The following is a 13,308-nucleotide window of genomic DNA, read 5'->3' as shown; positions in this document are numbered from 1 at the left end:
AAAGTATGAACCTTTAATGCTCGTTGCTCTAAGTCCACTTCAGGATTAACTGATGATGAAATTCTAGGCCAAAGATCTGGAAACAGCAAACAATTTGGGCCTTGACACCAAAGAGGAAATGATGATAGCTCATTGGGAGAGAGACCCCTTGAAGCACAATCAGCAGGGTTACTTTACGATGAAACGTGATTTCAAATTGCTGATGGTTGAGTGGTTTGGATTTAGAAACACTATTGGCTATGAAAGTCTTCTATTTTTTGGGATGCACATGAACCCACGTCAGTGTGACTGTTGAATCGCACCATAGATGAATAGGAACATCCAACAAAAGTGTTTGCTGAACGTGATGCATAAGTCCAACGAGAAGAACTGCTCCATATAGTTCTAAACGTGGTAGTGATATCTGTTTTAAGGGAGCGACCTGAAAGTTCGAAATCAATAATGAAACTGACTTCGTATCAGAATCAGAGGTCAGAAGTAGATAAAGTGCTGCGGCGAAGACTCGCTCCAAAGCATCGGTGAATCCATGCAGATCACAGGAACCATAGGATGAACTAAATTTTATCCAACGAGGCACTTCAATTGAGGATATGTCACAGAGGTTGTCTCGATATGCAAGCCAACATTAGTGAATCTTGTTCGGAAGAGGATCGTCCGAGGCGATCTTTAAAAGTCAGAGAGTTTGAATGGGGATCTTGGCTGTTATTACAACTGGACTCTAACATTCCAGCGGATCAAACAGCTGATCTATCTGACTCAAAACTGTACGTTTTGTGATGACATTTAGACAGGCTGGTAAATGGACTTCGAAAGTTATTACACCTTGTTGAGGATTCCAAGAAAGGCCCAGCATATAAAACGATTGCTTGAATTCCATGGTTAGAAGCTGAGACGATGCTCGAAGTTCATGTGGAATTTTTTCTAGTAGATCAGAATCACTTGACATCCATTTGCGAAATGGAAAGCCGCCCGCTGTGAAACGTTGATGCAATTGATTCTGTAAAGAAATTGCCTCCTCGAAGTTATCTGCACCTGTGATTACGTTGTCCACGTAAGTCCCTCGATGTACAACTTCTGCTGCTTTTGGATAATTTTCACCCTCATCATTGGCGAGTTGTTGAATGCAACGAAATGCAAGAAAAGGAGCAGAAAACAAACCGTAAGCAACAGTAGTAAGACTATACGTTTCAACTAAAATATTTGGCGGTTTTCTCCACAGGATCAGTTGAAGATCCTGATCGTCTCTGTGTACCTGGACTTGTCTGTACATTTTCTCTGTGTCAGCACAGACAGCTATGTGAAAACATCTTTAACGAAGTACAATGTCGACTTGACTTGGAAGTAGTGTGACTCCGTGTGTAGAAATGCAATGAACGAAATTACAGATTCAGTCTTCTGAGATCCATTGAAGACTACTCTCAACTTGGTGGTAGCGCTTGATTCACGCCATATCCCGTGATGTAGAAGGTGAAAGGAGCGAGAAGAGTCTTAACGAATAGAAGACTCAGTATCAGCCATTATGTGGCCAAGACTTTCGTATCCCTTAAAAAATTCCTCATAAGCCCTTAAGAAGGAAGCATCACTCGCGAAGCGACGTTCCATGCGCGAAAGCATCCGAAAGGTTGGTCGAAAAGAATTGCCAAATGAGACAATGTCTTGCTTCATAGGAAGACGAACAACATATCCTCCTGCAGGAGTGCGTGAATGAGGTGACATGAAGAATTTGTTACACTCCGGTTCTTCAGACGTCAGTAAGGACTTTGATGAAACCTCTTGTTCCTCCTAAAACCTTTGCAGGTCAAAGTCTGCGGTATTTGGCACGAAAACATGCACCCCTAGTATTCAGGAAGGCTTTTCAGTTGTTTTATGTAACAAATCTCCAGTAGTTTTCCCAAATAGGGTCCAACGGAAGTGCATTTCCTGAGCAGCAGGAAGGTTAAAGGGACCTTTTCCAATGTTCGGAAGGAGCAAATAAGGACAAGCGTCTTCCCCAATGATCACGTCAATTATTTTTAAGTTTTCGAAGTCTGGTACCGTTAGATTTAAACCTCAAAGATGAGACTAACTTCCATTGTCCTTTTCGAAACATGGGCTGTATCGAGTAAAATGCGGAAGCACGAGCGCGTCCAGGGACATCCGAAGTTGAATTCGAAACGTGGTGCAAGAATACACGAGACACACTTTAAACCCCTGATGAAGAAGTGCACGCACAAACACTGAAGCACCAATAATTGATTTAACCTTGATAACAGCTGTAGGTAATAAACCTTTTGTTCTCAGTCGAGTCACATGATGAATGCTGAGATAATGCGCAATACATCAAGAAGTGTGCTTGCCCACATCCGAAACATTTTCAAACTTGTTGAGAGTTGTGAGACTGATCTGTTGAAAGGTGAGATGATGATGCAGAACTCTTGTTCGACCCGCGGTTTCCCCTTCCATAGTTTAACCCCTGTGATTTGTCATTCGACTTTGAACTTGAAGAATCCTTTAAGTAAGCTGGATTGCCTTCCAGAATCGCCTCAAATTTTCTTTAGCTGTATTGACAAGATCCTTCAAATTCGAAGCTGTTTCCTTAACGAGAAGAGAACAGAAAAGTGAGAATTTATTAATATTCTATTATTCTCATAACGTTTTACTAACAAATTCCGCGCACGCTTGTAATTTTCGTTCGTGACCGGAATGTTTTTCAGGAGCTGAGCCAGCTCTCCTGTTAAATTTGTTTTTAAATGATGTAATTTAACAATATTCGCGATTTCTGTATTTTCTGAAATGAGAGATTTAAACAAGTCCGAAAAATTGGACCACTCAAAATAATTGCCAGAGAACGCTGGTAAAGTAATTTTCGAAAATGTGCCTAGGGCGCGCGACAGTTGTTTCTCGCGCTTCGCGCTCGATAATATATTTATCTCACATTCTTTTTAAAAAATGTAATTAAACGTTTTATTGCAACTTTTGTCGTTTTTCCATAAACTGATTCTGCTCATTTCCCATGTTTTCTTTATTGTTTAAAGTTTACCCATACGGTCAAATGAGCAGATTTACCGTCTTTTAACTTTTAAATTATGTATATATATATATTTTTTTTTTTTTAAAATGAAATATTACATTTGAAATACTGTAAAAATGTTGTTTGTAAAAAATGTAACTTTTGGATTTTCCATTATTTTTTATACTGCGAAATTTAATTTTTGATTTATCCAGAAAATTCAAAAAGTTGTTATGAGAACCTTCTAGGGAATTTAGAATTAAAATTTTTTCTTTTCTTCCCATTTTTTCATATGCTGTCAAATTTAATTTTTGGTTCATCAAGAAAATTCAAAAAGTTGTTATGATAACCTTCTAGGGAATTTAGGAATAAAATTTTTTCTTTTCTTGCCATTTTTTCATATTATCCGTTGATTGGTTTAAAAGGTTCATTTTCGTGTGTTTTTTTGTAATGTTGTAAATTCTATAACACTAATAATTTTTAATTTGATCGGAAAAGTGATTAGATAAATTGTTTGACTTTTTAAATACTACGAATAACAGTACAGAGCATTCTGGACTTTTGAAAAAATAGTCTCAAAAATATTCAAAGAGTACTCACTTTTTCAATTTTTATCCAAAATGGCTGGCTAACGAACTGGACCTTTATTTTAGGACACTAAAAGAGTGTAACAGAGGCCATTCTAATAGAATTATTTTTTAAGAGTTATCGTGCTGACAGACAGACAGGCATAAATACATACAGACAGACACTTTCGTAAAAACCTATTTTTCGGATTTAGGGGGTCTCAGAACGTGGGCTTTTGACAAAAAATGGGGGGGGGGTCAAATTTTACACATATGTAATATCTTCTCTGACGAGAATGTAAAAAAACCATTAATAAGCATTTTTTTGCTACACCTTCGGTGAAAAAATGTTATCTATTTATTTTGGCTTAGCTTGTGTCGTGTGTCCAAAAATTTAATTTTTGACATTTTCCATGTTTTTTTTTATAAATAAATACAAAAACTGCGTGAACTATCAAAAGTGATTAATAACAAATTTGTAGATATTTTTGGGTGCATAATGTTTGTCTTATTATTTTTTTTTCCTTTCTTGTATAGTTTAACCGAAAAATGCAATTTTTGATTAGTTTTTGTGCGATAATTTTTTTTTTTTTTTTTTAATTCAAAAAGTTGATATGATAACCTTGTAGGGCTATAGAAAAATAACATTTTTATTTTCAAGTACTATGAACAACTGTACACAGAATTTTTGAATCATGAACAAATGTGTACTCGAAAATTTTCAAACTGGGCTCATTTTTAGTATTTTTATCCAAAATGTCTGACTAACGAACTTGGCATTTAGCTTAGGACACTAAAAGAGTGTACCAAAAGCCAATCTACTTGATTAATTTTTTTCAAAAGTAATCGTTCCCATAGATAGACAGACCTAAAGACAGACAGATAGATATACAGATAGACACGTTCATAAAAACCTGCTTTTCGGATTCAGGGGGTCTCAAAACGTTGACCTTTTAACAAAAACTATTTTGTATGGTGTCAAAAGTTGAATTTTTGATTTCCCAAGATAATTCAAAAAGTTCTTATGATAATCTTGTAGGGAATTCAAAAAGCAAAAAAAAATTTTTTTTTACTTTTTTCATACCGTGCGTTATTTGGCATAAAATGTTCATGTTCGTGTGTTTTTTGGAATTTTGTAATCCAAAATGGCTGGCTAATGAACTTGACCTTTAGTTTAGCAAACTAAAAGAGTGTACCAAAAGGCAATTCAATAGATTATTTTTTCAAAAGTTATCGTGCTCACAGACATAGCCATACAGACAGACACATTCGTAAAAACCTGTTTTTTTATTCAGGGGGTCTCAAAACGTGGATATTTGACAAAAACTGGGGGGGGGGCTCAAATTTTACACAAATCTAATACCTTCTCTGATGAGAATGTAAAAAGACACGAATGTTTTTTAAGAAGACTCTTTTGAAAAGGTTTGGAAAATCATTTAATGTTGTAGAATTGGAATTTTAATCTTAATAAATTTGTTTTTGTTTTTAGGATTGCCAGGATTTGACTTAGGCAATGCTAATATTTCAAAAATTTTGTATGTAATTTCAAAAGTGAGATCAAAAAAAAATTAAGCCGGACTCAAGCTTTGATCTTACAAGTGTGTTAAGTAATGTCTGTATAGTTTCAGTATTATTGAAGTTTCTACACACTTGGAGTAACAATCCTAGATATTTTTTATCATAAAATACCATTTTATCTATATGTATTTTAAATGTAAGGAGCGTGTCGAACTTGAAGCCTAGACCGATTATGGAGAATGCTCTTTCAAATTCCACGCCATTTGTAATATATCTACAGTCAGAAGATATTGGAGTATTATGACTTCCAAGAAAAAACAAAATTTTGCATTTAGAAGTGTTACATTTTAATTTATTAACCTTATATCAATCTGAAAATTTGTCGAGATTTTGTTGTAGATTTGCGCATGAGTTGAGATCAAGTATAGGCTATGATAGCTTAATATAGTTAGCATATAAACAACGGAAACAGTTTAAGATCATAGACAAATAACTAATAGACAGAATAAAAAATTCTTGTATAAATACTTGTTATTCTTCCAATGCTTGTATGAATGCTTGTTCTTCTTAAAGACATGCTTCTAAAAAACACATTAGTTAATGTGTTTTGCTGTATCAAAGAGGCGATTAATTTAGTATGATAGTAATTGAAAATAAATTATAGATGATTGATTTAAAAATAACAAATTTAAATTTATAACATTTTAAACAATTTACCGAGTTACTACCATGGAACTAGGTTAGAAGTGCAAGAAGTTGTGTTCTGTATTTTTGGACACCGGAATTAATTTTCAAATAAATGCATTTACAAGGCTTGCAAATTGAATTACAGTAAACTTCCACCTCTTTCACCCGTCGTGAAACATATACGCTCACGAATGTCCACCTATGGAGGGACCCTTACCTCTACCGCGAATCGTCAAGATATTTTTGTATCCAGCAACGTTCATTGGCTGCTTCAGCCTAGTATCGATACGCCCACTCTAAGCCAATTTTCCAACTGCGCGTGTGCCAAAAAGCGCGGGTCTATTTTGAATCAATAAAGGTATACGAACAATAATAATGATTTTTAGAACATGCGTTGTTGACAACTGTTCATATGTGTAATAGCTTTGGAATATTTCTCAAGTGCAGAACTATTTTCTCAGTCACGTTCCATTCTTTTTGTCGATTAGGGAGCTTTCAGTGTCACGAAATAAAATATCAGAAATTGAGGTTAGTGTGTCAGATCGGGTACTCTCGTCTCAAATTTCGGACAGTTGATTGTATTTCGGGAAAGTGAAAGGTCATCGATCGACAAAATAATGGAACATGACATACTATCATAGCATTTAAGAATAATTTTTACGTTTTGAATATTTTCTCGAGAAAGTTATCTGCATTTCCATCACATCATATTAAAATACTCAGATCAAACTTCCTGCTCGTCGGGCCTCGCTAGAACCGGATAAGATCCGGATAGAATTTAGAAAAGCCCTGAATAGGACCCGGATATACCCGAACACGAAATTTTATGCCGATTATATCCCTGCTAGAACCGGATAAGACCCGGATGGAAATTTCAATTGACCCGCACAGGTCCCGGATAGACCTGGATATGAACCTGTATGCCGATTACATCCCGGCTAGAACCTGATAAGACACGGATAGAATTTAGAAGCGCCCTGTACAGGTCCCAGGTAGACCCAGACAAGAAATTTTGTGCCGATTATATCTTGACTAGAACCGGATAAAATCCGGATCGAATTTTCAATTGAACCACACCGGTTGCGGATAGACCTGGATACGAAGTTTTATGCCAAAGATATGCCGGATAGGAATAGATAAGACCCGAATAAATATATGTCGCAGCGTCTCGTAAAAGTCCCGGATAGACCCGGATAGGTCTGGTAAAGTCCCGGGTCTATCCGGACTTTCTTTGGGATTCTATCCAGCACTTTAAGCAGGGTGGACTTGTAGAAGCATCGCCTGGCTCCATTTCTATATTGACGCTAAAAAAAAGAAACCAGATTAACTACAAAAATAACTGCACAACGTCGGACACAAATTTGTTTTAAAAGAGGACAAAGTAGAATGTAAATGTTTAAAAAATATGACAAAATAGGCCATAAAAGTTTCAAAAAAGAGCACAAAGTAGAACAAAATAGTTGGGAACAGGACATAGTAAGACATACTAGATTACAAAGGATTAAGTAAAAAATGAGAACATGCTATCGATTATGGCATTTATTCTATTGCACTGAAGTCGTTTTTGAACCAAAGATCATTTGACACAAAGCAATTAAATGTGATTATGTTTGTTGTGAGATCTACAAGACTCATTATGATTGGTAGTGGTTGACATTCATTGAAGACATTTTTCAAAACATATAATGAGATTTAGTTAATTTTTATGGTTCAACCGAGTATTATTGCATTCGCATGCTTACTATCGATTGCATAACTGGAAGCGAGTGAATGATTGAGTAAGGGAGAATCTTAGAGAAAATGACCGCTTGAGACAAGCAGATACGAGATACCTTCAGATCTTTTCCAAAGTTTCTTGATGAAAATTAGACCAAATTTCGGATATTCCTAATTTCCCATAGTTTCTTCCAGTGCCGAGAGTAAAAATCTGGACAAATGGAATATTCGAAATTTGAAACATTTAGATGTGATAATGTGCAACAATAATTTACGTGATGTACGAAAATCAGAAAGTCTTTCTAAGTTATGAAATTTCCCTATTTTTAAGTTTTTAGGGATTGTCTTTGTTGAATTCAACAGAAATTAATAGTATGACTACAATTTGAATTGCGTTAAAGATAACAATAAATTATTTTTACGAAAATATATTTTTTCTATTCCATTTGGAAAGGCGTTAGATTTACTCGGTGAAGGTAAAGTATAGAGTTATTCAGAAATAAATTAAAACATTTGGCGCCATTAGAAAAGAAATCGAAAACATTCGGCGAAAGTCGAAAATGATCGGAAAGAAGTCGGAGAGTGAGACACTCGGTGAGGTTTGTAAGGCAGCTCGATATTCAGAAAGAAGGGAAGCAAAGTTCTGGGCACATCATCTGGATACTTTCAATTTTTAGGAGGGATCACTTCATAATTAATTCCTGATACATAAAATTGTAGTAAGTAATAATACTATGATTGTGAACATCAGGAAGAATCTACTTATCATAGAAAACCGAGCAATGAAGAAACAGGGGGCTGATTCTGCACGGAATGAGCATTAACGTTTTACACTTTAAGAAGACTTAAGTGACAAATTTTTTAACTCCAAAATGGCATGAGCGAAGAAGTTTGGAGCTCCAAAAGGGCATGAAAGCCAAATGCTATAATCTCAAAAGAACTTAAGCGCCAAAGTTTAACAAAGCAAAAAGGCATAAGTGCAAAAATCTGGAACACCAAAAGTGCATTACTGCCAATGTTTGGAATTCCAAAAGGACTCGGGCACCAAATTTTGGATATTCTTTAAAGATCTTAAGTGCCAAAGTTTCAAACTTTAAAAAGGCATGAGCGCCAAAGTTTGGAATTCCAAAAGAGCTATTTGCCAAAGTTTAGTACAACATAAGGATATGAGTGCCAAACTTTGCAACACCGAAAGAGCATTTCTGCGAAGGTTTGGACTTCCTAAAGGGCATAAACGTCAACGATAGGAATTCCGAAAGGGTTTAAGCGCTAAAGCGTAGCAAAACAAAACGGCACAAGTGCCAACATTTGAAATCCTGGAAGAGCATAACTGTCAAAGATTAGGATACAAAAACAGTATAAGGAACCCTCCAAAAAACTACGTGGTTCGAGAAGGGGGTCAATCTAGTGCCACGCAATGGCTAAAATATATATGAAAACTCGGGAAAAGGATTACTTTGGGGAGGGGGGGGGGGGCGTCAAAAATTCCTTAAAAATGGACTTAGTGGTTGATAAAAGCCCCCTAAGTGCTGAAATTTAAAATTCAAAATGCCTAAACCTTCAAATGATCAGTCGAAGTTTCAGAAAATGTTCGCTGTCCTTAAATCATCCTTATTGAAGTCAAATACGTAGGCTCTGATTTTGGTGTGCGAAGACGATATCATTTTCACATTAGCATACCGCTGCCACATTTTAAGTTTAAAGCTGAGACGATTCTAATGATTACGGGAACGACCTATATCCAAAAGATACCCAATGATACCACTTCACCAAAAGCTCTCAGGAAAACCTAGTAGAAAATAAGAATAAGGAGAATGAAACAAAAGAGCGGCATAAAGACCCTATGAGCGGGTTTTGACTATTATATGCAAAATATTCTGTTAAGATGATCATCCTAATCGTATTTATTCCCAGAGGGGCCTAGCTTTCGATGGTTTATAGCCTGAAAAGCATCCCTGCATGTCAATGAAATGCTAAGACATTTGCAAGAAAAATGCTGAAGGCGGTCATCCTTGGGTCGCTCTGTGTCCTCAGAGTGCACAAGGCTTTTGCCAGTTCGTCGTATTGAGTCCATGCCAGACTGGAACCTATCTCACGGTGGTGAGACCTGGTAACAGCTAAAACGTTACCGCCATTTCGTCGGGAGATGGTGTAATTGTCTGGAATTGCACGGTGAAATTCTAGGGTTGTCCTTATTACAAAATTTTAGCTATATAAACAAGCTTATTAATGTGTAATAAATAAATACGATAAACATAAAATTTTCGTAATAACTAATACAATAAATTGTGAAAAGAACCTCAGAATCGATGATGTATTTGAATGATTTTATTGTCTCCCTTTTTTCCTCCAAAAATTTAACGTACTTAATGGACCGAATGTGTTTCTCATCCTCGGAGTTTTTTCTAAACCTCTAACAGTTAGACCATTTGTTTCCTTGCAAATTAATTTTGAATAGAATCAGGAAAGAATTATTTCGTGGCTCAAATAAGACAAATGTCGATGGATTACAGTTAGAGCTCTAATCTTCGTGTAATCTTCGGTGAAATTTATAAAAACGGGAATGAATTGAAGCAAGTTTATCGAAGCATCGAATATTTTAGAGCAAGTAATTCACTAATTCTCATACAGCTAAGCCGTAAATCAGGCCATTTCTAAACAGCCTTGCTTTTTATATTTCGTAATTTTGAACTCAGTTTGAAATAATCAGATTTAAAAATTATAAATTAATTTTTACAATCTTCGTGCATGGTGGCAAGCTTCAAGAATTCTGACTCGTACACCACGTGGAGGAGTTCCTCCTAGTTGCAGTAACGTAAATAAAGTTTTAAAAAACTTCAGAATGTATTTTTCTAGTCATTTTTAAATACATAGTATATTTTAAAATCATTATTATAAGCAGTGCTGCTAGGTCGAAACAAAAAATTTTCAGTTTTTGTAAATTTTTCTTCAGATATCTCCAGAGAGATTTGGAAAATGTCTTTAAATTTCAGAAAAATAAGTGGTTTAACTCTATGGGCAAAAGGATATGATCAGGTAAGTCGTTTTTACGTGTACAGAATATTTCCAATTCACATGGAGGTTAGGGCAACGCGGGAAATTCAAAATACTGAAAATATGTTATCTTTGAAACAGACTTAAACGAAATCCAAATATTTTAAAATTGTAAGAATAAGTTAAAAAATTTTTTTTTTCAAAGTGACTCGGTTTATTAAAATTAATAATTAATTTCTAATAAATTATACATTAGTCGTAATAAATATCCCTTTTCTTGTACGTGAACATATTGTCGAGATTTAGATGACTTTTAAGCTCAAGTTTTAGATTTGTCTAAAAACCTAAAATGCTCTGGAAATTTAAAAAATGACCCCAAGAACGAGGGTTAACTCGCGATAGCAGTAATTACTGCAATTAACGTGTACTATACATATATAACATTCATTTTGAAAAAAAGGAACACGCAGTACATAGCGGCTAAAATCGATAATTTATGTATAAATATTTTCAAATACCGGCATCAATGGGCACCACACCTTTTAAACAAAGACAAGGCGAAACCCAAGATATGTGGAAACTGCTACGACGAAAGCTAAAGGCCTTTTCATACCTCTGGTAGCCGGCATTGAGACAGCCTGTCTCTTTCGCTCTTGTATACTTAAACAATGGGTTTTACCAATGATGTACTTGCTAACAACAGCAAGAGAATACATAATTGGTTAAACTCCTTTCATTTCAAGCTTACGTAAAACACTACTGCAAATTTTTAAACACATCTTGAAACACAAATCTTCAGATTTTCATAAAATTTCGTTAAGTTCTTCAAAAATCCGCAGGCTAGTCGGTTATTCCTCAAATTTGATGAAAAATCCCTAATCTAGCAGCACTGATTATAAGAATAAACACGATTTAACTGCACACTTTATTTTGTAACTTTTAAATTAATGAGATATCTTGATAGAAAGAGCGGGTTTTATTTGTCATTGCGAATTTCATGATGTTAATCACAAGACCGCGTATACCGAAAGAACCTTTATTTTCTCAAAAAGTACATTAAAAAATTTTAAACCATGAATAAATTTCAGAATTTTAATTTTAGAGTAAATTTCATGACTGTACAGATTCACATGAAGACAATGACTAAATATACGAAATATACTCCGATTCGGCTTGAACCTATATGTACACTAGGGTGGTTCAAAAAAATTTTTATTTTGTAGAGGACAACGATCCCCCCAATTTCATTCCAAACCCGAAACAGAAATTCCGTGATTTTTTATTTTGTTATTTTTTCATTTTAACTGGTACCGGTTTTGATTTGAAGTTTCCCGTGTAAAATGTATGGGGAAAAATCACTTTTGTTAGTTTTTGGAATAATTGTTTAGGGTTTAAAAAAATGTGACGGGAAAGTATGGGAGCCTGTAGAGAATTAACCAACGAAGAATTTCATATATCAAATATATGGGTTTGACACACCTAACACACTTCCACGAGTTCCTGAAAACTACCCTTAAAACAAACAATGTCATTTCTTCATGAAATCGACATTTTGAGCACTGTGTTCTGGTCTTTTTTTACTGAAAATTATTAATATTGCTCTAATGGAATATTAATAATCATTGGTTAATTAATTTTTTATTATTAAAACAAATGGAATTTTATTTCAATATTTTTTTTCAAAAATTAATTTCTTTCCCTTAAAATTATTAATGTTAGTCTGGTGGTATATTCAATAACATATGTTTATTAATTTTCAATTGTTTAAAGAAATAGATTTTGTTAAAATGATTTTTTCAATTTGTTTTTTCCCTAAAAATGTTCACTGTTGGTCTAGTGAAATATTTATAAACATTAGGTCATTCATTTTCAATTATTTGAACGAAAGAAATTTCTTTAAGTAAGTTCGTTTCGATGTTTTTTAAAATAAAATTATTGTTGGTCTTGTGGAATTCTTGTCAGTAATAATTAATAACTAATTAATAATTAATTTAATAATAATTAATTCATTGTAATATATAAGCAATAATTTTTATAAAAAAAAATTTTCCGAATAAAATTAATCAAATAATGTTGATAAATATTCCACTTAAGAAATATGAATCATTTTTAATAAAAAAAATTATTCACAAAAATTCAATTTGTTTAAATAATTGAAAATTAATTAACCAATGATAATAAAAATATACACTAGACCAATATTAATAATTTGAAGTAAAAAAATACCAGAATACAGTGTTCAAAAGGTCGATTTCATTAAAAATTGACATTTTTGGTTTTAAGGCTAGTTTTCAGGTACTAGAGAGGGTGTGTTAGGGGTGTTAAACCTATATATATGATACATGAAATTCTTCGTTGGATAATTCTCTACAGGCCCCCACACTTTCCCGTCACATTTTTTTAAACCCTAAAAAATTATTCCAAAAACTAGAAAAAGTGATTTTTTCCCCATACATTTTACAAAGGAAACTTCAAGTCAAAACCGGCACCTGTTAAAATGAAAAAAATAAAAAAATAAAGAATTACGGAATTTCTTTTTTCGGATTTGGAATAAACTGAGGGAATCATTGTCCTCTAGCATGCAAGAAAAATTTTCCATGCATTTTTGGACCACCCTAATGTACACTAATATTTGTTCATAATTTTAAACCGAAATATCAAGGAGCATCTGAACTTTTTAAAAGTTGGTAGTTTTTTAACCACCCAAATATATATGTATTAACTGACGTCAGTTGGTTTTTCTTTACAAGCGATACGCAAGGATGAAAATTCAGCTTTCTTATGATAAAATATATACAGTATAGACCTGCTTTAAACTATTAGAAATAATGAAAATCC

At 34.1% G+C, this 13,308-nt stretch overlaps 1 protein-coding gene across 1 annotated transcript; it reads right to left on the bottom strand.

The window, feature by feature from the left end:
• Nucleotides 1–718: 718 nt before the first annotated feature.
• Nucleotides 719–1,270, bottom strand: LOC117180194. Its single transcript, XM_033372574.1, has one exon. It carries the CDS (start codon nucleotides 1,268–1,270, stop codon nucleotides 719–721), a length of 552 nt encoding a protein of 183 aa, XP_033228465.1.
• Nucleotides 1,271–13,308: the final 12,038 nt, after the last annotated feature.

Source organism: Belonocnema kinseyi, chromosome 1 (assembly GCF_010883055.1).
Source record: "Belonocnema kinseyi isolate 2016_QV_RU_SX_M_011 chromosome 1, B_treatae_v1, whole genome shotgun sequence".
Taxonomy (NCBI): Eukaryota; Metazoa; Arthropoda; class Insecta; order Hymenoptera; family Cynipidae; genus Belonocnema; species Belonocnema kinseyi.
The sequence above is the reverse complement of the archived record's forward strand: the minus strand, read 5'-3'. Positions and strand labels throughout refer to the sequence as shown.